The following is a 24,495-nucleotide window of genomic DNA, read 5'->3' on the forward strand; positions in this document are numbered from 1 at the left end:
CACTGATCCCTGCGGCACACCACTAGTTACTGGTTGTCAACCCGAGAATGAACTCGAATTAACCCGAAAACGAGCATGGATAGAGGATTGGCTAACAAACAGAAAACAGAGAGTTGGGATAAATGGCCTTTATTGCAAAGAGGATGGAGTATAAAAGCAGGGAAGTCTTGCTACAGTTGTAGAGGGTACTGGTGAGGCCACACCTGGAATACTGCGTGGAGTTTTGGTTTCCATATTTACGAAAGGATATACTTGCGTTGGAGGCAGTTCAGAGAAGGTTCACTAGGTTGATTCCGGAGATGAGGAGTTTGAATTATGAGGAAAGGTTGAGTAGATTGGGCCTCTACTCATTGGAATTCAGAAGAATGAGAGGTGATCTTATTGAAACGTATAAGATTATGAGGGGGCTTGACAATGTGGATGCAGAGAGGATGTTTCCACTGATAGGGGAGACTAGAACTAGGGGGCATAATCTTAGAATAAGGGGCCGCCCATTTAAAACTGAGATGAGGAGAAATTTCTTCTCTCAGATGGTTGTAAATCTGTGGAATTCGCTGCCTCTGAGAGCTGTGGAAGCTGGGACATTGAATAAATTTAAGACCGAGATAGACAGTTTCTTAATTGATAAGGGAATAAGGGATTAGGGGGAGTGGACAGGAAAGTTGACCTGAGTCCATGATCGGATCAGCCAAAATCGTATTAAATGGCGGAGCAGGCTCGAGGGGCCGTATGGCCTACTCCAGCTCCTATTTCTTATGTTCTTATGTAAAACAGTTGTCAGTGTAATGGAGTAAGAGGCCAGGGTGGGGGCTTGATTAGGACTTGAACAAAGAGTGTTGCCACTATCCTACAAAAAGGCAGACATAGCTGGAATCCACGTGGCTTCCCATAGCAGCATCTTTTATGGAGAGAAAGTGAGTGAAGTTAAAAGAGAAGCTGTTCAAAGTGAGAGCAGGTCCAGCAAAGTGGAAGGTGGTGATGCTGAATGGGGACTGGTTTGGCCACTGTTCAGGAACAAATGGAGGTTCCGAAGATGGAGGTCTAGCAAGTGTCGGTGTCCACGGTGAAAAAATGTGTAGGTCTACAAAACCTGAAATTGTCAAAGTGACAGATGTGGTCAGAAGAGCCAATGATTTAAATGGTCAGGCACTGGATGGGAATGGGGAGAGTGGTTGGTGGGGATGGTCAAGAGGAAATTTGTTTGGTGGAGAAAGAACAGATTTAAATGGAGCAGGTTGAACAATTAGTTTATCAGATAGTCCTCTTTGTGTACCTTGGGAATGGGCTATATAGACTTGGGGAATGTGATTGGAGGCAGCAAGAGAGGGGGAGATCTCCAGAAGAGATCAGTAATAGTCTGGGAAATGATGAAGTGAGATCATGGCCCAGACAGGAGATAAGAGGCATTATCAGATAATTGGTGTTCAGCTTCAGCAAGGTAGACATTGCTGGGACCACAGCAAAAATCAACAACTCTAACTTAGAATTAAGTGTGGAAACTTCGTCATAGAATTCAATTTTCAAATTCAAATTTAAATATATTTATACTCTATATACACTAGTCAATCTCCTATGATGTTGCACATGGTACATCGTAGAATATGTTCTCTCGGTTACGTGTCTCCATTGTCATAGTTCTGCTTTTTCCTTTGTCTTTTACGTGGTTAACATAGTTATCTCTGCATTTAAACTTTGACATACAAAGGACAGGTTTCCTTGATAACACCGCTTGGGACGGAGTTCCACAATAGAAGAAACAGTCTGTGAAGCTTTATCACTTGCATTCTGAACGCACTTTTTGGATCAATTCAGAATGTTTAGATATAGGGTGCAGCAGTTCATTAAGTGACTCGGCGTAAACATAAAAGGCTGACTTAATTTGTGCAGTTCCAGTTGTAATCTTACAGAGAAGCGAAAACCTACTCGTTTCACTGCAGTGGTAATTTGTACCTTCTAAACTTTGAAAAAAATTAGAAAGGAAACAGAAATCTAAAACAACTACACTTACTTCTATGTACATGCTTTAATTAAACAAGCAGTGTCCCTTCACTGGCATTATTTGTGGTAAAATCAGACGCTGTGACAGTTTTAAAATATTTTCTTAAGTTTCTTTTTTCCGTCTTATCTTCTTCCTGCACCATCCCCCATTTATGTCAGGTGAGTGAGCAGGTAACTGCGCCTTGGCTCCATCAATACCAATACATATGGCAAGTAGAAGGTGCACAAGACTTTGGATAGAGGTCTACTTGCCTTCAACATTGTTTCCCTCCTACCTTGCCTTCTAATCCATTTCCCTCAAAGAGCTTTGCTTGCTTTCAAATTGCTTGTTTTTCTTTAAATCAAATGAATGATGGAAAGCAGTCTCCTTGCTTGTGTGTGTGTGTGATATATATATATGTGTGTGTGTGTGTGTGTGTGTGTCTGCTCTCTCTCAGGTGTTAGCAATTAGGTTTTTATCTTTTCTGTCAACAAAACATAGGTGAGATATTTAGTTTTCTTCAGTCAACTGTGTTGAAAATTGAACATTAGAAATTTCAGTTATTAAGAAAAAAATGACAACTGATAAATTTTCAGAAAGCATTTTGAACAATTTGTGGGAAAAGATAATAAACTATCACCTGATAGCCAGACTGTGCAATTCCAAGATTACGGAGGCAATTTCCATTGTAAACATGGATGTAGGAATGTATAATTGAAAGGTTGACACAAAAGTGTGAGAAAGTAACGACAGGAGATAAGGTTTTGTAAACAAGAAGTCTGTGCTGGCTTAAGATTTTTTAACAAGATATAAACACATTACACTGCAAAACATTTCATTATCTCCAGAACATTACAATATTTATTTCTCATGAATAGCCATTATTCAATTTTACAGACCCCCACCCCCTCCAAATCCCCCCGCCTTCCCAACCACCCCATATTGCAAAAATAAGCACAGGATTATTACAGAATACACAGCTGGAATTCTGTGTGCACTACAATGATCTGACCAGGGGATGGGATCATTATTATTTAAATTACAAGATAATATTTTGGGTGCATATGTATGCAAGGTTATTACTCATACCAGATGTTATTAATGTGAGGAATCAATGCATAATATATTTAAGAAAGACTTGCAATTATATAGCATCTTTCACAACCACCGAACGTCTCAAAGCGCTTTACAGCCAATGAACTACTTTTGAAGTGTAGTCACTATGTGGGAAACGCGGCAGCCATTTTGTGCAAAGCAAGCTCCCAGATAATCTGTTTTTGTTATGTTGATTGAGGGATAAATATTGACCAGACACTGGGGATAACTCCCCTGCTCTTCTTCAAAATAGTGCCATGGGATCTTTTACATCCATCTGAGAGAGCAGACAGGGCCTCGGTTTAACATCTCATCCAAAAGACGGCATCTCCGACAGTGCAGCACTCCCTCTGTACTGTGTTGGAGTATCAGCCTAGATTTTTGTCCTCTAATCTCTGGAGTGGGATTTGAACCCACAACCTTCTGTCTCAGAGGCAAGTGTGCTACCCACTGATCCACAGCTGACACTAAAATATATATGATACTCAAGATAGTTCCTTCTCTGCCTACATTAATGTATTTGTTTGTAGTCATACTGTAGATGGTTTGCCTTGGTGGTTTCGAATCACCCCAGCCTATGGTTCTAGACACAGGAATTATTTGCGGGAACAGAGAACTGAACCAGAGAACAGGTCTTTCGGCCTTAATCAATCAATACTTTATTCGGTTCCACACACACGCACGCACACGCACGCACGCACACGCACACGCACGCACACACACGCACACACACACCAGTAAAAGTAACACCTGGTGGCGTAAACGAAACAGTACAACAGTACAAAAACTGTCCGTCCAAACAGACCCCTGTCGCAAATTAAGAAAACAACACACTACGGCAAAGTACAGGGTATAACTGGATTCGTCCAACAAATCCCACCTTACACACACTATAATCACACGCAGCACCTCCCCACTAAACCCCTAAGGCTTGGTTTGGGATACACGACACCCCCTCACACTCGATTCGGTGGTCTTAACGGTGCGTGGGCTTGGATAATACTTACCCAGATTATCCGTTGGCTTACTCGCTGCTTCTTTCTTGGGGAAAGCTTTCTCTTCCGATTCCATGCTGCCATTGCAGCATTCAGGTCCTGGTTTCAAGGGCCCTTCCGAAGATAGAGTAGTGAGGCTCTTGGTCCCTCGTTGATGGGTTTCCTCTCCATCCCGGACGGAGTGCACAATTCTTGAAGCGAAGAGAGAAGAGAGAGAAATAGCAGCAAACTGCCTTCTCTTATACGTTACAGTCCATGTTTCTCCCTGCCAAAATAGAGTATTTCCTTTGTCTGGGGTGATTGTCTGAATGGCCCATCATCCCAGATCTTACATTCGTGTATTCTGTTGATGGCTCCTGATGGCTTCTGCTTCCACTGGGTCTGGGACTTACTGGCAGTTCTTTGTTCGGTTTCCCACCTTTCGGGGCTATCTCATCCAGGTAATGGCGTAAATAGCCGTTGATGGGTTTCTGCTTCGCACCTGACCTTGGTCTAAGCGGTTTCCCATTACTGAACAATCCTGCCAATCACCTGGGATGAGTTTTCTCTCCTAGCCATTATTGCCCAGAGACCTCGGTCTGCTCCAGACATTAACACAAACAGGCTGCTATCTTCTTTTCAACAAACAATGAAACATATTATGTCCAAAATTCCCAATCTTTGGGAAACAGTAGTGTCCAGCATGTTCTTCAATAAAAACCTTCTGGCATAAGCACTTTGTCCAATATCCTTTAATATCTTCCTGGGGCCTGCGCCAATGCTTACAATATTGTCAAGTGCAGGACAATTACCCTGCAGTTACTCACAATATCACCAGAGCAATGTGCTATCAGGGGAATAAAACATTATTGAGAGCAAATGCAGCATTGACACTAGGGAGCTGAAACATTCAGTGTTTATAGACTCTAACTGAAGAGGAGAATGATCCAAATTGTCCAAAAGTTATTTAGATAGCGAACACAACAAAGACCATGTGATATCACATTTAAAGAACAAGTAACAAAATCTTGAGTGCCTTGCCTGGTTAGATCCACCAGTTGTAGTTTATTGGTATCCCTACTTACATAAAATTATGTAAGATTTACAGCACAGAAACAGACCATTCAGCCCAACTGGCCGATGCTGGTGTTTTTATACTCCACCTCCCATCCGACTTCATCTAACCCTTTCAGCATATCCTTCTATTCCCTTCTCCCTCGTGCTTATCTATCCTCCCCTTAAATGCACCTATGCTACTCGCTTTAATCACTCCATGTGGTAGCGAGTTCCACATTCTAACTACTCTCTGGTTAAAGAAGTTTCTCCTGAATTCCCTAATGAATGTATTGGTTATATTTAGTTTTGGACTCCCCCACAAGTGGAAGCATCTTTCTACTATCAAACCTCTTCATTATTTTAAAGACCTCTATTAGGTCAGCCTTCTCTTTCCAGAGAAAAGAGCCCCAGCCTGTTCAGTGTATTTATACAACAGTCAATAATATATGTGTGGGTGGGAGGTGGAGGTTATTGGTTAGAGAAAATGTAATGAAATTAAATACATTATATTGATGCACATCATTCAGGAGGAATGTCATAGCTGTATATGCTAATAATCCAGTGCGAGCAAGAGAAAACACTCGCAAATACCATAGCCAGAGCTTTTTTAAAAAAGAACAAGAGTGGTAAAGAGAGAGGTTACCGCGCACTTTGCAGCATATTCAATCTGCAGCGCTGGGGAGTGAGCGAGCAATGAGAGGCGGTGAGCCCAGCTCCGCTCCGCTCCGCCCCGCCCCGGGCGCTCAGCTCCTGCCTTCACCACTTGTTACTCGGCATTTCATTCGTCGCTGGCCGGCCCAGCAGTTCCGTGGGATGTTGGTATCTGCTTGCCTTCTCGGTGCGAGGCCGGGCTGCTCCGACTGACTGAGGCTTTCAGCGCTCGCTATGGCCTCGGCGATAATAAGGAGGGAGATTGCTGGCTCTTACCGTGAGGTAAAGCTTTGACCGGGGCGGGCGTTGGGCGATCCCCGCACAGGCTGTTTACTGACAGCAGCCTTTGCTGGCGGCACCTTCGGGCTTTCATTCAGCTCAAATTAGTTTCTTCAAGTCTTTTGGGGCGGGGGGAAATCTTGCATCAGTTTTAAAGACTGCCAGCTTTATTTACTGTGTGCATGGCATATTTTCTCTATTAGCAATACCGTTTAAAAATAGTTTTTGGTGTATTTCCATATTTTATCTTTAAATGGGGGAGAAACGAGTGGCTCCGCCGCACGGTAGAGGGAGAAACCCGGAAAGTTGCTGCGCTGCCGCTCCGCCGAAGTGGCCGCAGCTCCGGCTGGGCAGGGTGCAAAGCTGGGACAGTGTGAAAGCTCCGCTGCAACTTCCAGCAACAGCCGCTTCACATTGGCTTTAAGTTGCACAAGGCCAAGTACACTTCTCAGCTTCGCCAAGGGTCGGTGCATGAAAACAAGGACCGTAACAAAGGAATGAGACATATCGGGTCGGTCACCATCTGCCAAGAGAAAAAGTATATTTACTTTCTGTGGGTTGTTCCTCCATATCCTTTCCACTGTTTGACCTCTCGTATACACATCCAGCAGTGCAATAACGATTCATTAATGCTGGCCAAATAGATTCTGTCATTGAACCCTCAAGTACTTCATCCCTTTCTAGTGCTGTAATAGTACCTTTGATCAATAGGGTCACCACCCCTCCTTTATTTTTCCTTCAATATCTTTCCTGAATACAAATACATTGTAGCCAGGAATATTAAGTGCCAATTCCTCCCCTTGTTTGAGCCAGGTCTCTATATTTGCCACTATATCATAATCACATGTGGCTATTTATGTCGATAGCACACCAACATTATTTTTTCTTATTATTCGTTCCTGGGTTGTGGGTGTCATGTATTCTTTCTTGCATTGTAACCCATGTATAATCTGATCTAAGTTGTACACTGACCACTAGGTGGGAGACACTCCTAACCTGGACCCTCAGGTATCAAAGGGGAAGCTCCACCCACCTTCATCACTTGAGTGCTAAGGAATAAAGGACAGGTCACAGACTGACCTCTCGAGCATGGGCCTTGTGTGCATTTATACTGTATAGTAAGGACGTATCAATGGCGACGAGGAACTGGGATTTAAACCACGAGAGCATAGCCACTAGCAGAACAGACGAGAGGTACTGTGTTAAGGAATGGTTGGGACAGAGATTCAACGTTGTTAAAGCAGCACACAGTTCTCCAGGCAGACAAGGGCAATCAGGAATGCCCCAACATGTAGTCGAACCCAGAGGGGGAGTTCGACAGAGACAACGGCAAGCTGAACGGCGATTCACGCCATTACAAGGGACAATGCGGCCAGTAGTGGAGCCATCAACACCTGTTAATGGTGCACTCAAGGACAGTCACAGGGGCAGTCAGGGATGATCAACTGGCAAGGGACCTTTTGTTTCAAACAACAGCTCATGTTGGAGGCGTGGAGGCACACACTCAGCCGGAGTTTGCAGAGATGAGCAAAATACCTGCAGAAATTGCAGAAGTGAACGCTGGGGGAAATCGCTGGAAGCTGAAGTTTAGCGAGTTCATGTGGAGCACGGATACAGTTCATACACCAGGACGCCACCAATAATGATGAAAGTGCTCCTCAATGGCATCCCAGTATCAATGGAGCTAGACACGGGGGCCAGCCAGTTCCTGATGGGTATCAAACAGTTCGAAAAGTTTTGGGCGTCCAAGGCCAGGAGGCCAAAATTATCGCCGATTGACGCACAGCTACGAACTTAAACAAAGCAGATCATTCCGGTGCTAGGCAGCGCCACGGTAGTCGTGACCCACAAAGATTCGGAGAACAGGTTGCCACTCTGGATTGTCCCAGGGGATGGTCCTGCACTACTGGGGAGGAGTTGGCTTGCTGTCATGAACTGGAATTGGGCCGATGTCAATGCAATTTCCTCTGTGGAGCGAGTATCATGCTCACAGATCCTGGACAAATTTGACTCATTATTTCAACCCGGCATCGGCACTTTCATGGGGGCCAAGGTAGTGATTCACATAAACCCGAATGCCAGGCCAGTACACCACAAGGCCAGAGCGGTGCCGTACGTGATGCGGGAAAAGATAGAAGGCGAATTGGACCGCCTGCTGAGGGAAGGCATCATCTCGCCAGTCCAATTCAGTGACTGGGCGAGCCCGATCGTGCCGATGTTCAAGGCGGATGGGTCGGTCAGGTTATGTGATGATTACAAGGCCACCATCAATCGGGTGTCACTCCAAGACCAGTACCTGCTACTGAGAGCGGAGGACCTCTTTGCGACGCTATCCGGTGGCAAACTTTTTTCAAAATTGGACCTGACCTCAGCTTACATGATCCAGGAGCTGGCGAGTGAGTCGAAGAAGCTGACCACCATCACGACACACAAGGGGTTGTTTGAGTACAACAGATGTCCGTTCGGGATTCGCTCGGCCGCCGCGATCTTCCAACGAAATATGGAAAGCCTCCTCCAATCTATTCCAGGGACGGTGGTTTTTCAGGACGACATCCTCATCACTGGTTACGATACTGAAGAACACCTCCACAACCTGGAGGAGGTGCTACGCAGACTGGACCGGATAGGGCTGCGACTGAAAAAGGCGAAGTGCCTCTTGCTAGCTCCAGAGGTAGAATTCCTGGGGATGAGGGTAGCAGCAGATGGGATCAGCCCTACTGCGTCCAAGACGGAAGCGATCCAGAGAGCACCCAGACCCCGTAACACGTAACGGAGCTGCGTTTGTTCCTGGGGCTCCTGAACTATTTTGGTAACTTTCTTCCCAAATTGAGCACGATGCTAGAGCTGCTACACGTGCTCCTCTGCAAAGGTCGCAAATGGGTCTGGGGGGACAGCCAGGAAAGGGCTTTTAATAGAGCACGCAATTTGTTATGTTCCAACACTCTGTTAACACAAGTCTCTTGCATGGGTCGTATAGTGTTAACGTGCGATGCGTCATCCTATGGTGTCTGGTGTGTGTTGCAGCATGTCAATGTCAAGGGTCAGTTACAGCTGGTAGCTTATGCCTCCAGGAGTCTGTCCCAGGCAGAAAGGGGTTACGAGATGGTAGAAAAGGAGGCGCTCGCATGTGTATATGCTGTAAAGAAAATGCACCAGCACCTGTTTGGCAGGAAATTTGAACTGAAGACAGATCACAAACCCCTAACGTCCCTTTTGGCCGACAACATGGCCATAAATGCAAACGCATTGGCCCGCATACAGAGGTGGGCACTTGCGTTAGCCGCCTATGACTATACAATTCGGCACAGACCGGGCACCGAAAACTGCGCCGATGTACTCAGCAGGCTCCAACTAGCCACCACTGAGGGGGCTACCGAGCATGCTGCTGAGATGGTCATGGCTGTTGAAGCTTTCAGAAGCGAAGGCTCACCCGTGACAGCCCGTTATATTATAAGTCTGGACAAATAGAGACCCGCTATTGTCTCTAGTCAAGAAATGTGTCCTGAATGGGGACTGGGCAGCCACGTACAGGGCATGCCCTGAGGAATTTTACCATTTCACAGGCGCAGGGATGAACTCTCGATTCAGGCCGATTGCCTACTGTGGGGAAACCGCGTAGTCATGCCCCAGATGGGCAGAGAGGTGTTCATCAGAGACCTCCACAATGAGCACCCGGGCATTGTCATGATGAAGGCAATTGCTAGGTCACACGTTTGGTGGCCAGGGATAGACGCAGATCTGGAACTTTGTGTTCGCAGGTGCAACACGTGTGCCCAGCTGGGCAATGCGCCCAGGGAAGCCCTCCTTAGCCCCTGGCCTTGGCCCGCCAAGCCTTGGTCACGCATCCATGTGGACTGCGCAGGTCCTTTCATGGGAAAAATGTTTTTGGTTGTAGTAGACGCCTACTCCAAATGGATAGTGTCATTTTAAATTCAAGCACAGCCTCTGCCACGGTAGAAAGTCTACGGGCAATGTTCGCCGCCCACGGTCTACCGGACGTCTTGGTCAGCGACAATGGCCCGTGCTGCACAAGCACTGAATTCCAGGACTTCATGGCAGGCAATGGAATTAATCATGTCAGAACGGCACCGTTCAAGCCGGCCTCAAACAGCCAGGCAGAACGAACAGTGCAGATAATCAAACAGGGGATGCTCAGAATCCAAGGCCGTTCCCTTCAAACCTGCTTATCACGCCTCCTGTTGGCCTATAGATCCCGACCACACTTACTCACAGGGATTCCACCCGCAGAGCTGCTAATGAAAAGGACGCTCAAAACCTGGCTATCCCTTCTACACCCCACCATGAAAGAAATTGTCGAGAGCAGGCGCCAGCCACAATATGACTACCATGACAGGAATGCGAGGGCGCGATGTATTGATGTAAATGATCCTGTTTTTGTCCTCAACTACGCTGCAGGGCCCAAATGGCTCGCAGGCACTGTGATTGCCAAAGAGGGAAATAGGATTCTGGTAGTTAAACTTACCAATGGACAAATCTGCCGCAAACACGTGGATCAAACAAAAAGGAGGTTCAGCAACCCCATAGAAGAAGCAGAGGAAGAACACGATGTAGAGTTCACTCCACCACAGGTGACCGAACACCAGAACCAAAGGGAGGAGAGCCCAATCACTGTGGGCAGTCCGGACAGGCCTGAGGCACTGCAAACAGCAGACACTCAGGCCAGCACCCAACAACCGGAGCCCCAACTCAGGCGCTCTACAAGGGAGCGTAAACCACCAGAGAGACTCAACCTGTGATCCCAATAAGACTTTGGGGGGGGAGGTGATGTCATGTATTCAACCAGCATTGTAACCCATGTATAATCTGACCTAAGTTCTACACTGAGAACAATGACCACTAGGTGGGAGACACTCATTACCTGGACCTTCAGGTATAAAAGGGGAAGCTCCACCCACCTTCATCACTTGAGGGCTAAAGAATAAAGGACCGGTCACAGACTGACTTTCTCTCAAGCATGGGCCTCGTGTGCATTTATACTGTATAGTAAGGGCGTATCACTGGGTGTCGCTGGCAAGGCCAGCATTTGTTGCCCATCCCTAATTGCCCTTGAGAAGATGGTGGTGAGCTGCCGCCTTGAACCGCTGCCGTCCGTGTGGTGAAGATGCTCCCATAGTGCTATTAGGAAAGGAGTTTGAGGATTTTGACCCAGCGACGATGAAGGAACAATTATATATTTCCAAGTCAGGATGGTGTGTGACTTGGAGGGAAACTTGCAGGTGATTGTGTTCCCATGCGCCTGCTGCCCTTGTGCTTCTAGGTGGTAGCAATCATCGGTTTGGGAGGTGCTGTCGAAGAAGACTTGGCGAGCTGCTGCAGTGCATCTTGTAGATGGTACACACTGCAGCCACAGTGCGTGGTGGTGGAGGGAGTGAATGTTTAAGGTGATGGGAGGGGTGCCAATCAAGCAGGCTGCTTTGTCCTGTATGGTGTCAAGCTTCTTGAGTGTTGTCTGAGCTGTACTCATCCAGGCAAATGGAGAATATTCCACCACACTCCTAACTTGTGCCTTGTAGATGGAAAGGCTTTGGGAAGTCGGGAAGTGAGACTTGCCGCAGAATACCCAGACTCTGACCTACTCTTGTAGCTATGCTATTTATGTGGCTGGTCCGGTTACATTTCTGGTCAATGGTGACCCCCCAAGGATATTGGATGTTGGGGGATCTGACAATGGTAATACTGTTGAATGTCAAGGGACAGTGGTTAGATGCTGTCTTGTTGGAGGTAGTCATTGCCTGGCACTTGTGTGGCACGAATATTACTTGCCACTTATCAGCCCAACCCTGAATGTCATCCAGGTCTTGCTACATGCAGGCATAGACTGCTTCATTATCTGAGGAGTTGCAAATGGAACTGAACACTGTGAAATCATCAGCAAACATCCCATTTCTGACATGATGGAGGGAAGGTCATTGATGAAGCAGCTGAAGATGGTTGGGCCTAGGACACTGCCCGGAGGAACATCTTCAACGATGTCCTAGGGCTGAGATGATTGGCCTCCATCAACCACAACCATCTTCCTTTGTGCCAGGTATAACTCCAGCCAGTGGAGAGTTTTCCCTCTGATTCCCATTGATTTCAATTTTACTTGGGCTCCTTGATGTCACACTCAGTCAAATGCTGCCTTGATGTGCAGGACAGTCACTCTCACCTCACTTCTGGAATTTAGCTCTTTTGTCCGTATTTGAACCAAGGCTGTAATGAGGTCTGGAGCTGAGTGGTTCTTGGCGGAACCCAAACTGGGCATCGGTGAGCAGGTTATTAGTGCTATCAAGTGGCACTTACTGACCATCACTTTGCTGATGATTGAGAGTAGACTGATGGGGCGGTAATTGGCCGGATTGGATTTGTCCTTTTTGTGGACTGGACATACCTGGGCGGTTTTCCACATTGTCGGCTAGATGCCAGTGTTGTAGCTGCACTGGAACAGCTTGGCTGGAGGTGCGACTAGTTCTGGAGCACATGTCTTCAGCACGACAGCCGGGATGTATCCAGTGTGCTCAGCCGTTCCTTGATAGCACGTGGAGTGAATCGAATTAGCTGAAGACTGGCTTCTCTGATGGTGGGGACCTCGGGAAGAGGCCGAGATGGATCATCCACTCAGCACTTCTGGCTAAAAATGGTTGCAAACGCTTCAGCCTTGTCCGTGCTGGACTCCGCTATCATTGAGGATGGGGATGTTCATGGAGCCTCCTCCTCCCGTTAGTTGATTAATTGTCCACCACCATTCACGACTGGATGTGGCAGGACTACAGAGCTTTGATCTGATCCATTGGTTGTGGGATCACTTGGCTCTGTCTATAGCATGCTGTTTACATTGTTTAGTATGCATGTAGTCCTGTATTACAGCATCCCCAGGGTGGCATCTCATTTTCAGATATGTCTGGTGCTGCTCCTGGCATCCTCTTCTACACTCCTCAATGGGTGGTCGCCTGGATTGATAATGGTAGATTGAAGGATATGCTGGGCCATGAGGTTACAGATTGTGGTTTAATACAATTCTGCTGATGGCCCACAGCTCCTCAAGAATGCCCAGTTTTGAGCTGCTAGATCTGTTCTGAATCTATCCCATTTAGTACGTTGATGGTGCCACACAAAAGCAGGGTGACCTCAGTGTGAAGATGGGACTTCAGCGGTCACGGTTACCAATACTGTTGTGGACAGATGCATCTGCAACAGGTAGATTGGTAAGGACGAGATCAAATAGGTTTTTCCCCTCGTGTTGGTTCTCTCCCCACTTGCCGCAGGCCCAGTCTGGTAGCTATGTCCTTCAGGACATGGTATTCTTGGTCAGTACTGGTGCTACCGAGTCACTCATGGTGATGGACTCTTGGTGATGGACATTGAAGGCCCCCAGCTAGAATACATTCTGTACCCTTGCTACTCTCAATGCTTCTTCCAAGTGGTGATACTGAACCACTCTTGGTGATGGAGTCTTGGTGATGGACATTGAAGTCACCCACCCGGAATACATTCTGTGCACTTGCTACTCTCAATACTTCTTCCAAGTGGTGTTCAACATGGAGGAGTACTGATTCATCAGCTATGGGGGTGGAGGGAGGAGGGGGGGGTAAATCAGTAGGAGGTTTCCTTGCCCATGTTTGACCTGATGCCATGACACTTCATGGGATCCGGAGTCAATGTTGAGTACTCCCAGAACCACTCACTCCCGATTGTATACTACTGTGCCACCAGCTCTGGTGGGTCTGTCCTGCCGGTGGGACAGGACGTACCCAGGGATGGTGATGGAGGAGTCTGGGATGTTGCCTGCTAGTCATACTCTCAGAATCATACCTATGTCAAGCTGTTGGGACAGCTTTCCTAATTTTGGCACAAGTCCCCGGATGTTAGTGAGGAGGACTATTCTTCTTATTGTTTCTTGTAGCAATTTGTTACAACTGAATGGCTTGCTAGGCCATTTCAGAGGATAGTTAAGAGTCAACCCGAGTCCCCTGCCACCTCCCCAAAAACACACTAATATGAACCATTTTGAGATAAATGGGAAACCCCATACACAGAAATATGTAAATTGGATTCAAGCCAGACTCGAGGTGGCTATTTCTGATATTTATGGACTGTCCTGATGGATGACTCGGAGGTTGAGAGTTACCGTCACTTGCATTCAAAGCAAAGAAAGGCAGGTTTGTTAACACCTTACAACAAATTCTGTTCCAGTTTTGGGAGTTTCTAATGCTGAAAACCCTTTTGTATTCACGTATGAATTTTCTATTTCCAAGCACTACCTGAAGTGACTATTTAGGCATTGAGAAATAATTTATTTCTTATTTTATAACACCAAAAGTGAATATAGGAGCATAGTTATTTATGCCATCTGTATGCTGAAGCCTCAGTTCAGTGCTTGAATCATGATGGCCTAGATTTTCGCCGACTTTGCAACCGGGTTTTTTTCACTGCAATTTGACCCTCCGTGGCGAAAACCCATTCGGCGGGATCCTCGATGACCTCTTTGCGGCAGTGCTTCGACGTGCCGCTGGGGAGAGGAGCACCGACGTACAACGTCGTGGATTATTTCTCAGCGATTTTTGTAGGGTTTTTTGAATGTTTTTTGCAATTTTTTTTTCCCCCTCCCAAGGCGCCCCTCGCAGCGTTACCGGCCTCAGAGTAAAGTTGCTGAAACTCGCGGTTTGCGCCGCAAATGCTCGTGCAATGCTGACTTTGCTGCAGACGTAAAAGCTGAAAGTTAGGCCTGAAAACCGAAAATCTAGCCCAACTTATATTTATTGCTTTCTCAGTTTGTTCACTCGAATCAATGAATATTTAAATTGGTTGCCGTATTTCCCTACGTTGCAGCAGTAACTGCCCTTTAAAAGTATTTCATTTGCTATGAAGCACTTTGGGGCATACGAACATCATGAAAAGCACTATATCAATGCAACTAACTCTATATAAGTTCATGTTCTCCTTTACCATCCCATTTGTATAAGTATGCCCTTAATCTAAAATTGATTCTTCTCTGTCAAGCTATGTATGAAATCATCTCCCTGTATGTATAAAGCACACATCAAAGTGTCAAAAATAGATTCAAAGAAATAAATGTGTCCTTTCATCAATATTTATGATTTGGAGCTGGAAGATTGCAAGTAGCTGCAGAACTTCCTTCATTTGTGCTATGACCTCAGGATTTTCAGCAGTTAAACTTTTTCGCCTTAAAGGGGCAGGGCAATTTAAGGACAGTCTGCCTCAGAGCAGGCTGCTTATCCATCTTGGAGAATAGTATGTCACACTTAGGAACCTAAATAAAATTGTTGGTTGGGGATTGGATCACCCTCTCTGAGGCATGGGTGTTAAATCCCTTCCACTATCCAAGGGATTTGCAGATTTAGAGTTGCACGTATTGTTATCCAAGGGGATTGTGGAGCAATCATTGGAGTCGTGTGAGGGGGTGAAGGAAAATAACTGAATCTAAAATATCCCATTTGGATAGTCTGTGCTACAATTGTCATGTTGCTTCAGCACCCCTGCCTCCTCCACCTCGTTGCATATCCCTGTGTTGAGCACCATCTCTGGTCAAGAGGTGGACACCTATTCATTAATGTTAACTGTACACTCAAAGGCGAGAAGGTGCTGACACTGGCCTAAGTGAATTATCCTGGAGTTTTTCCCCTCCTGGCTTTGCCTATGAAGAAATGCTTGGCCTCTGCTTGACATTCTGTCCAGCAGCATGTTTGAGCTAAGGGAGGGTACAGCGGTGAACTGAGGTTTGACCATTGTGTGGCAGGGACTTCAATGTACTACATTTCCCAGAGGGGAATTATTATTATTTTAAAAGTAGTATTACAGAATACAATAGAAACAATATTTGGATTTATAGGCACTAAGTTGAACCACAGGCCAAAAGTAAACTGAATATCACTTTTTAAGGATGTTCACAGTTAAATGATTCAAATTACTCAGTAGATGAAAAGATCAAATTAGAGGCTATTGCAATAAGTCTTTATCTTTTCATCTCTTAGTCAGAGAACAATGATGGAGTCTGAGATGAGTGCAACTGGGTTACGGATTTTAAATTTGGTTAATTCAGATTGAATTGGAATTGAAGGCCTGGGGAGGTATCATTCTGAATCCAGAATAATACTGTTTTGAGATTAGGCTGATTTTTTTAAAATTAGAAAATCCAATCAGAACTAGTTGATGTCCTTGTAATTTTTTTTACACGCAGAACTGTGGAGATTCCAGATATGAATGTTTGAACACTCATTTATGTAATAGTTTATGGCTGTGGTTTGGTCATTTTGCATTGAGAATGGAGCCCTGGCAAAGGAGGAGCATCACAGATGTATCTGCACAGCTATTATAAAAGTATTTTCAGGTTGTGACCAGGAACTCCTACTGCAAATATGAAGGTGATGAGTGTGCTTTGTCAACTAAATGTTGCTCATCCACAATTCACAACCACTGTTTATTTTCATTTTTAAATATGCATATACATCAAGAAGGTGGCAGGGTAAGTTGATAAGGCGGTTAAGAAAGTGTATGGGATTCTTGGCTTTGTAAATTAGACATTGAATACAAAAACAAGGAAGTCCTGCTAAACCTTACAAATCACTGGTTAGACCTAAGCTGGAGTATTGCTGAAAATACCTCTTCTCAGCTGGTCCCTCATCACAGCAGGCCTGTTAGCATCTGAAAAGAGAAAAGACAGGATGTAGAATGTCAGAATTGGGTTCTGCTCCCTTTTCTATCTTCATCTTCACCCTGCTTCAAATATACATGTACTTGCTGCTATTTCTCTTCTCACTTCTCCCTGCCATGCACAATGGGCTTTGCAAGATGCTGTTGAGAGGATGGATTGTGCCAGGCTCTCCAGACCCTGAAGTGGATCTATTCTTACTCAATCCTTATGCAGAACAATGAATTCCAAAATCCTGAACTATCATTAGCTGATTTCAACTGGTTCAGTCTTTGGGTCCTTGATGCTGTGCTAAAGTATCCAAATCTCTGCAAGCATCAGGTTCTCTGATCGCTGGTTATTCCAGCCTCTAGTGTGATCAGTTTACTAATGAATCTGAAAACTATATTTTATAAATGTTTACTTTTCTCTGCAGTTTGCAGATGATGGAACAGAGGAAAGAACTTGCAATTCGGAATTTGAGGATGAGACTGATGCAGACCAAGAGGATATAAATGGAACAGTAATACGAGGTATGACCAAGCATTGAGAAAGACTCTCCCCTCAGAATTGCATCTCTCCCTACAGCAAAACACCTGGTCTGGGTCTCTGGGATTTAGTTGTACAAATGTTGAGAGCCAATTTGCAGCAGCTGGTGTCTGGAATCCTAATTAATATAAGGCCAGTATAATAGCTGCGTTGTCTCTGGTTTTTGTTGGTCAAAGGAAGCGGTCAGCAAAATTGTTTGAGTAAATGGAGTCATCTTGTGGCAGCTCTGAAATTGCTTTCTGTCTTGCGTTGTTGCAATGATATTTCTTGGCTGCCGGTATTTTCTGGTTCCATTTTAAATCTCTGCAATGATGGTGAGGCAGTTTATATGTGTGAATGTTATCTGGTTTACAGTAATAGTACGCTGCACCTATCTGCGTTTGAATGGCAGGGCTCATTTGAGCATGTTTTTTTTAAAGAAAAAGTGGGTTCATGCTTCCAGTGCCATCTTTATCTTTATTTTGCCGATTTTGTGTCCTTCAGATAAACTTTTATATTCAGGGCACAATATCACAGTTCAGAGGAATTTGTTAACTTGTAACTTACTGCAATGTGAAAACATTTACTTATTAAACTAAAAACAAGACACCAGCAGTTGAAAGTGAATTTATACATCATGAAACATGCTTGTGGGACAACACTACTGTAAAATATGTATATTGAGAAAAAAGTAATGAATTTTCTGCTGAATATCCTACCTGACCTATTCCTTTACTCTAAGGTATTTTCTGCTCCTTATGATCAACTCGCCCTTTATCATTCCCAGAAGTTGCTGTCAGTTTTACACAGTAATGACGGCAAGCACTGACAGTTTCACCATCGGTATAACCGCAAATTCCGGGCCATTGTCTATTGCTTTCCCAAGTCTTCTTATAACTTCCTGCACTAAATCTCCTCCCTCCTTTCCTCTATTAACCTCTGCATTGAATGGCCCCTCATCCTTGATGAGCTAAATCTCCTCTCTTTTGCCCCTCCCCATCTAATTTTTCTGCACTCCTATCATCAACTAACCTCATCCTGCCATTCCTCAACCTCACTATCTATGAGGTTCCAATCACTGACAAGATCATCCTCGCTCAACACTCACATCTCCAGCCCCACAAACCTCCCACTGTTCCTAGGAAAAAAGCACCTCCCAAGGACCCTTTCTAACATTCTCTCTCATTCCCAACTCTTTCCCATCTGGCCCTTCACCTGCCATGGCATCACACTGCTTAACAGTTCCTTTTGGTTCTTCTTTGATGTCCTTGTCCGCAATATTGCCACCACTCCTGCCATTCTCATTACCATTCCTACTGCTGCACCTTTACATCTGAGAACATTAAGTCTGCGTGCACCTGGTGCTGCCAGATCTGCCTAAACATAAGAACAGGAGTAGGCCATCTAGCCCCTCGAGCCTGCTCCGCCATTCAAAAAGATCATGGCTGATCTGGCCGTGGACTCAGCTCCACTTACCCGCCCACTCCCCGTAACCCTTAATTCCCTTATTGGTTAAAAATCTATCTATCTGTGATTTGAATACATTCAATGAGCTAGCCTCAACTGCTTCCTTGGGCAGAGAATTCCACAGATTCACAACCCTCTGGGAGAAGAAATTCCTTCTCGACTCGGTTTTAAATTGGCTCCCCCATATTTTGAGGCTGTGCCCCCTAGTTCTAGTCTCCCTGACCAGTGGAAACAACTTCTCTGCCTCTATCTTGTCTATCCCTTTTGTTATTTTAAATGTTTCTATAAGATCACCCCTCATCCTTCTGAACTCCAATGAGTAAAGTAGATTACATTAAGCAGTAGCATGTCTCCCCCCTCAAGTGCTAAATCCCCCAACTACTCCTTGGAGGATAAGGGAAATCCCAAACTTCTGGATGATGAACCTTTCCTGTGCTCCTTTCATCGACAGCTCCAACATCGAGTGTGAGGAGCTCATAAAACTTTGTTTTAACGACCTCCTTCTTTACTTTCTTCCCTCTTCTCCCAGTCCTGACACCTCATTGCTTCTTCCCCTCTTGTTTTCATTTTCCCACACATCAAGCACATCTTCATGAAACCCACCTTGAGCCCTCAACCTCCTGATAACTTTCCTGACCGCATAGTGACATAACTCTCTCTCCTTGGCCCAATGTTCTCTGACATCAACAACTCCCTTTCCTTAGGTTCTGTTATTCAACTTTCATAATCACAGTCAACAGCCTCGTTCTCTGCCCTTTCAACTAAAGCCTCATTCTCTAGCCTCCTTTTTCTCTAAGATTCTTTGAATGTGTCATCACTACCCAGCTCCATGCTCACTTCTCCCATCGCCACCTGTTTGAATCTCCTCGGGAGCTGTTTTCTTCCACAGCACCCAAATGCATGGTAAAACCTCCTTTGTGAGTATAATCACAGAGGCGTCCCCTCTTAGCGTTCCTCAACCTTCTGCAACATTTGGTGTACTTGACCCTGTATGTTCACCTTGAGTGCCCTGAGATTCCATCCTTGGCACCTTCTGTTCTTTGTCCACATGCTGCCTCAGCGACAGCATCTGTAGGCATTGAGTCAACTTCCATTTGTGTATTGATGACATCCAGCTCTAATTCTTCCTTACCACCTTCAACTCCACACCACCATTGTGCTGTCTTGACATCAAGTTGTGGATGAGCTAGAAGTTTCGCCAACATTTTGGTTGGCTCTTGTCAAACGCTCCAAACCCTAACCCCCAATTCTATCCCTTTAGCTGGTTGTTTGCTTCAGCTGAACCTGATCATCTGCAGCTTCAGTGTTCTGATTGATCCTGAGCTGAGGTGCAAACTCCATATCCTATCCATTGCCAAGACTAATTTCTCCCTTCACAACAATGTCCATCTCTGTACTTGCTTCATTCCACCAGTGCTGAAACTCTCAGCATCACCTATCAGACCTCAGCTGATCCAACATTCTCCTCATCAGTCTCCCAAACTCCCACCATATAAGTCCACCTCCCTTTCATCCCTATCTTCACCAACCTCCATTGAGCCCCCATCATATTGAATTCAAAATCATTGTTCTCGTTTACAAATCCCTTCACAATGTTGATGCTGTTTAACTTGGCAGTCAGCTCCATCTCTATATGCTACAGCATGCCCTCTGTTCTTCTGACTGGCCTCCTTTGTATTCTCCCCTCCATTCCTTTTTGTGGCAGAATCTTCTACTATATTATGGCCCCTGTCTCAAATCCTCTCCCAAAACACCTCTGCCTTGCTACCTACAAAAGACTCATCAAAACCTATTGCTTCACAATGTATTCAGTCATTTCCTACTGCAGCTGTGTTTTTGCCTCTGAAGCACTTTGGGATATTTTACTACATTAAAGGCCCTGTGTAAATGTAGGTGTACCAGTTTGTGTAGAAACCATAACGCAACTGCTGTGTTCAACTGAGGCAGTAGAAAGAAAAACTCGTTCCTCCACCATCTTTCCCTTGAATATGAAGTTCTGATCTGCAGTGAGTGGAGAGCACTGAATCCTACAGTAGCCACTGATGATGCATGAATTGTTATTTGTTGTGTTAATAAAGTGTTTGTTGTAAGCCATTAAATGAGGGAAGGATTTAGCAGTTAAATTACTATTTTCTGTTCTAGATGATAGCTCCACAAGTCTGTCTTCCATCTTTGGAAAAGCCTGTCTGAAGAACACTTTTGCTGTGATTCTTATCTTCATCTATCTGCTCCTGATGTCTGTGGCAGTGTTCCTGGCTTATCAGACCATCACAGACTTCAGAGAGAAGCTCAAACATCCGGTCATGTCTGTCTCCTTCCAGGAAGTTGTGCAATATGATGCTCCTGGTGAGACTACAGTTTGATTTTCTTATAAGATTGCTGACATAAAGTAGTTCCTGGCTTTTCAAATCTCCTGCTATTTATTGCCCGAATTACTGATGCTGGAAGCAATCTGATGAGTACACTTAATTAGATCTGTTTCAACAGGCTCACTCTATCATTAAAGTGATTTGAATTAGTGTTTCAGAGTACCTTTTCAGTTACGGACAACTATACTATTACAAAAGTTAGTTTGCTGGACTGTTATTAATACGTGCCCTCTGACCTATAAGATATCTCGGGCCTCAAATTATTGGGTTTTTTTAAAAAACGATAATTAGGGAGAAAGCGATGCCCAGAGAATGTGTCTGCAGCTCATAACTTGGGAGTGGAAAAGGGAACAGGGGTGATTTTCTCTGTGCAAAATAGTAGTGAAATCGTAAAGATGATTTTGATTTTGCTACACATTGCACACACAGAAAACCTTCCTCCCAACATATTCGACAAGTTACTTGCTTTATAATCTGGGAAGTAGAAAGACATCAGTCTTGTGGGAGGATACCTTCTCCATTTGCTAATGGTTCAGGGAGATGGTTTTCATGGACCTTGCCTATTTCTAAGTAACTCCATCTTGGCCGTCACCAAGGCATTGACTACTCCTGAAACTACTTGACTGTGAAACCTCACTTTAGCCAATTGTGCACAGTAGACTTCTCCTCATACATAGTCTAGGCTTACATTTCAGTGCAGTACCCAAGGAGTGTTGCATTATCAGAAATGCCATCTTTCAGATGAGATATTAAACACAGGTTCTGTTTGCTTATTCAGATGTTTATGTTTTGAGGAAGAGCAAGGAATTCTTCTGATGTCTCAGCTACAATTCAACTCTGTTAACACCACCAAAACAAATTAACTGGTCTGATTTTGGGTCTTGCTTTGTACAGTTTGGTTGCCATGCTTACCTGCATAAGTGACTGTACTTCCAAAAAAAAAAATAATTGGCTTTGATGTGCTTTGGCACATCCTGAGGATGTGAAAGGTGCTATCTTTCCACAACCTCTTCTCTAACCCAGCCGAGGTTACCATTATGTAAAATATTGTATTTAATACCTTATTTTCTGACCTTGCCTGTGATTGTAGCTTTCAAATATTCTCTCATTTTTATCTGTTTTCCATCTTTGGAAAATTAGTGTGTTTTTAAGATCTCGCATGAATTAAATGAGTAATGCTCCTTCTGTGCTTTCCCAACATTGTACCATAAGTGCAAATTTGGCTCCTGGGCATCGTGAGTAATATGCCAGTGGTAATGGTAAGATTGTATTAGCATTCCAAAATTGTTAACATACGAGATGAGTCATCTGTTTTGATGCTTTCATTCTGATTTAGTCACCGTAGTGTCTTAATTGCAGTTATGCAGTTTCTATTCAAGCTCACCCAGTCCTGTCAAACCTTGCATACTGTCACTGACTTGTCACTTGAGAGTGCACTATTTCATACATTCCATGCACTATTTCAGACATCAAAATCATTCACTCTAAGTCCTAAATATTGTTTGTGCAAACTTTTTCTCTATTAAAATGCTTTACTGTCGATAACCTAGCCCAGTCACACTGTTATTTCTGCAGAGATCAGGAGGCCCATCTTTAGGTAAACATTGTGTGCTTACTAAGCCGCTAGCGTCAAGTGGTAAAGCACCTGCTGGTTTCTGCTCCGTGCCCTCGATGTTTCATTCTCACATTTGCCACAATTTCTGCTTTTCATTTTAAAATGGTGTTCAATCAAATTAGAAACAACCCTCAACACAGTTCAAATGACAAGAGACTTGTGAGCAGTGAGCTTGGGACTGCTGATGTGCCTGTTCCTACAATTGGGACTTTGTTTTAATAAAAGTAAGCTTTTGAGAATTAGCTTTTTTACCTCCAATAAAAGTGTGAGGATTTCAGTTATATCTACAGCTTAAGTTACAAAGCCGGGCAACTGCTTATTTTCTCAAAAAATAGACCTAGAATCAGGACAGTTGCCAATTTTGGGGGGAATTCAAACGGACATCAGTGAACGAAACGTGCCCTGGGCTGCCTGGAACCCAACTTTTTGGGTAAAATATCTGCCGTCTGAATGGATTTAAATACTTCAAATTTACTTTCTCAATACAACCCAACCTAGCAAAAGCTGGCCAACAGCTTCAATAAAGTTAACATTGTCCCCAAAAAACGGCAACTCGAGGACAGCACTGATTATTGGCCTATGGCATGTTAAAACCAGCAGTAACATGCACTTTGTAATTTAAGTTGCAAATATACACAACATTTCTTCAGTTGGGAAGAAAACAACAAAAGGGGAAATCCAAATGCTGAAGGTACAAAATTAATGGTGCTTTCCTACTGGGTCCCCTGAGTTGGGGGGGGGGGGGGGGGAAATATTTTTTTTACATAAAAATTATGCTTTCTGACCTTTGTGGATCTTTGGGCTTTATAACTTTTAATCTTGAAAGAAACATGACATTTGCATTTTCAACAGACCAACCAGAACACTTGTCTGATATCCAGCCCATTGAGAAGACCAAAGCCATTGTGTTCGGCCTCCACCGTAACTCTGTACCCTGGCCACCGACTCTGGTCCCCTTCCCAGCCACTATCTCTGGTTGAACCAGATCATTTGCATCATGGCATCCTATTCAAACCTGAGCTCAGCTTCTGACCTCATAACCTCTCCGTCATAGAGACCACCTACTTCCAACTCCGTAATGTTAGCCATCTCCACTCCACCTCAGTCCATCTGCTGAAACCCTCATCCAGGCCTTTGTCATCTCTAGACCCGATTATTCACATGCTCTTCTGGCCGTCCTCATATCTTCTTCCTTTCATAAACTTAAGTTCATAGAATATGGCCAGCAGAGTTTTCAATCTCGCACCAAGTCCCATTCACCCATCGCCCCTGCGCATCTTTGTGCTCGCTGACCTACGTTCCAGTCCCTCAACACTTCCAGTTTAACATTCTCACCCTCCTGTTTAAATCCCTTCATGCAAGTTGCAGTCAAAGTCATAATCCTCCTCTTGATGGAGCAGTACTAAGGGGAAAGGAACTAAATTCTTATTAATTTATTAGCAACAGCTAACACAAGAACTGTGCCCCCAAAATGCCATTGGTTGGTATTGTTGTCTTTTCCATGGCAAACAGATTGAGCCCAAGAGGAAAACCTGGTTAGTTCATACTGGTATCAAGAGGCCTATGTGCACTCAATAGGAATTAGCCCCTTAGTTAATCAGACTGACTGACTGAACTGTTCAGTAATTTATTAAGTGCACCATGACACCAAATGGCAGAAAGTAGTACTGCATGACAACCTTATTCGAAACCTCCTTTCCGAGATTCTGATGTGAAAGAACGAACAATTTTGCATATATATAGCACCATTCATGACCTTGTGTTGTGTTGTCCTAAAGCATTTCACATCCAGTGACTTGTGAAGTGTAGACAGTCTTATAATGTAGGGAAGTACA

At 44.5% G+C, this 24,495-nt stretch overlaps 1 protein-coding gene across 3 annotated transcripts in view; it reads left to right on the plus strand.

The window, feature by feature from the left end:
• The window catches only part of pacc1 (proton activated chloride channel 1), a 243,133-nt gene that overhangs the window by 197,337 nt on the left and 21,301 nt on the right, over positions 1–24,495 (plus strand). For 2 of the 3 annotated variants that reach the window (XM_070889503.1, XM_070889504.1), the window contains exons 2-3: positions 17,118–17,214; positions 20,819–21,022. In XM_070889503.1, coding sequence (XP_070745604.1) covers positions 20,911–21,022 — 112 coding nt within the window. In that variant the 5' untranslated portion in view covers positions 17,118–17,214; positions 20,819–20,910. Of the gene's footprint in view, positions 1–5,877; positions 6,037–17,117; positions 17,215–20,818; positions 21,023–24,495 lie in introns of those variants that run through there. The other variant, XM_070889502.1, reaches the window with a different exon arrangement.

This window comes from Pristiophorus japonicus, chromosome 9 (genome assembly GCF_044704955.1).
Source record: "Pristiophorus japonicus isolate sPriJap1 chromosome 9, sPriJap1.hap1, whole genome shotgun sequence".
In the NCBI taxonomy this organism is placed as follows: Eukaryota; Metazoa; Chordata; class Chondrichthyes; family Pristiophoridae; genus Pristiophorus; species Pristiophorus japonicus.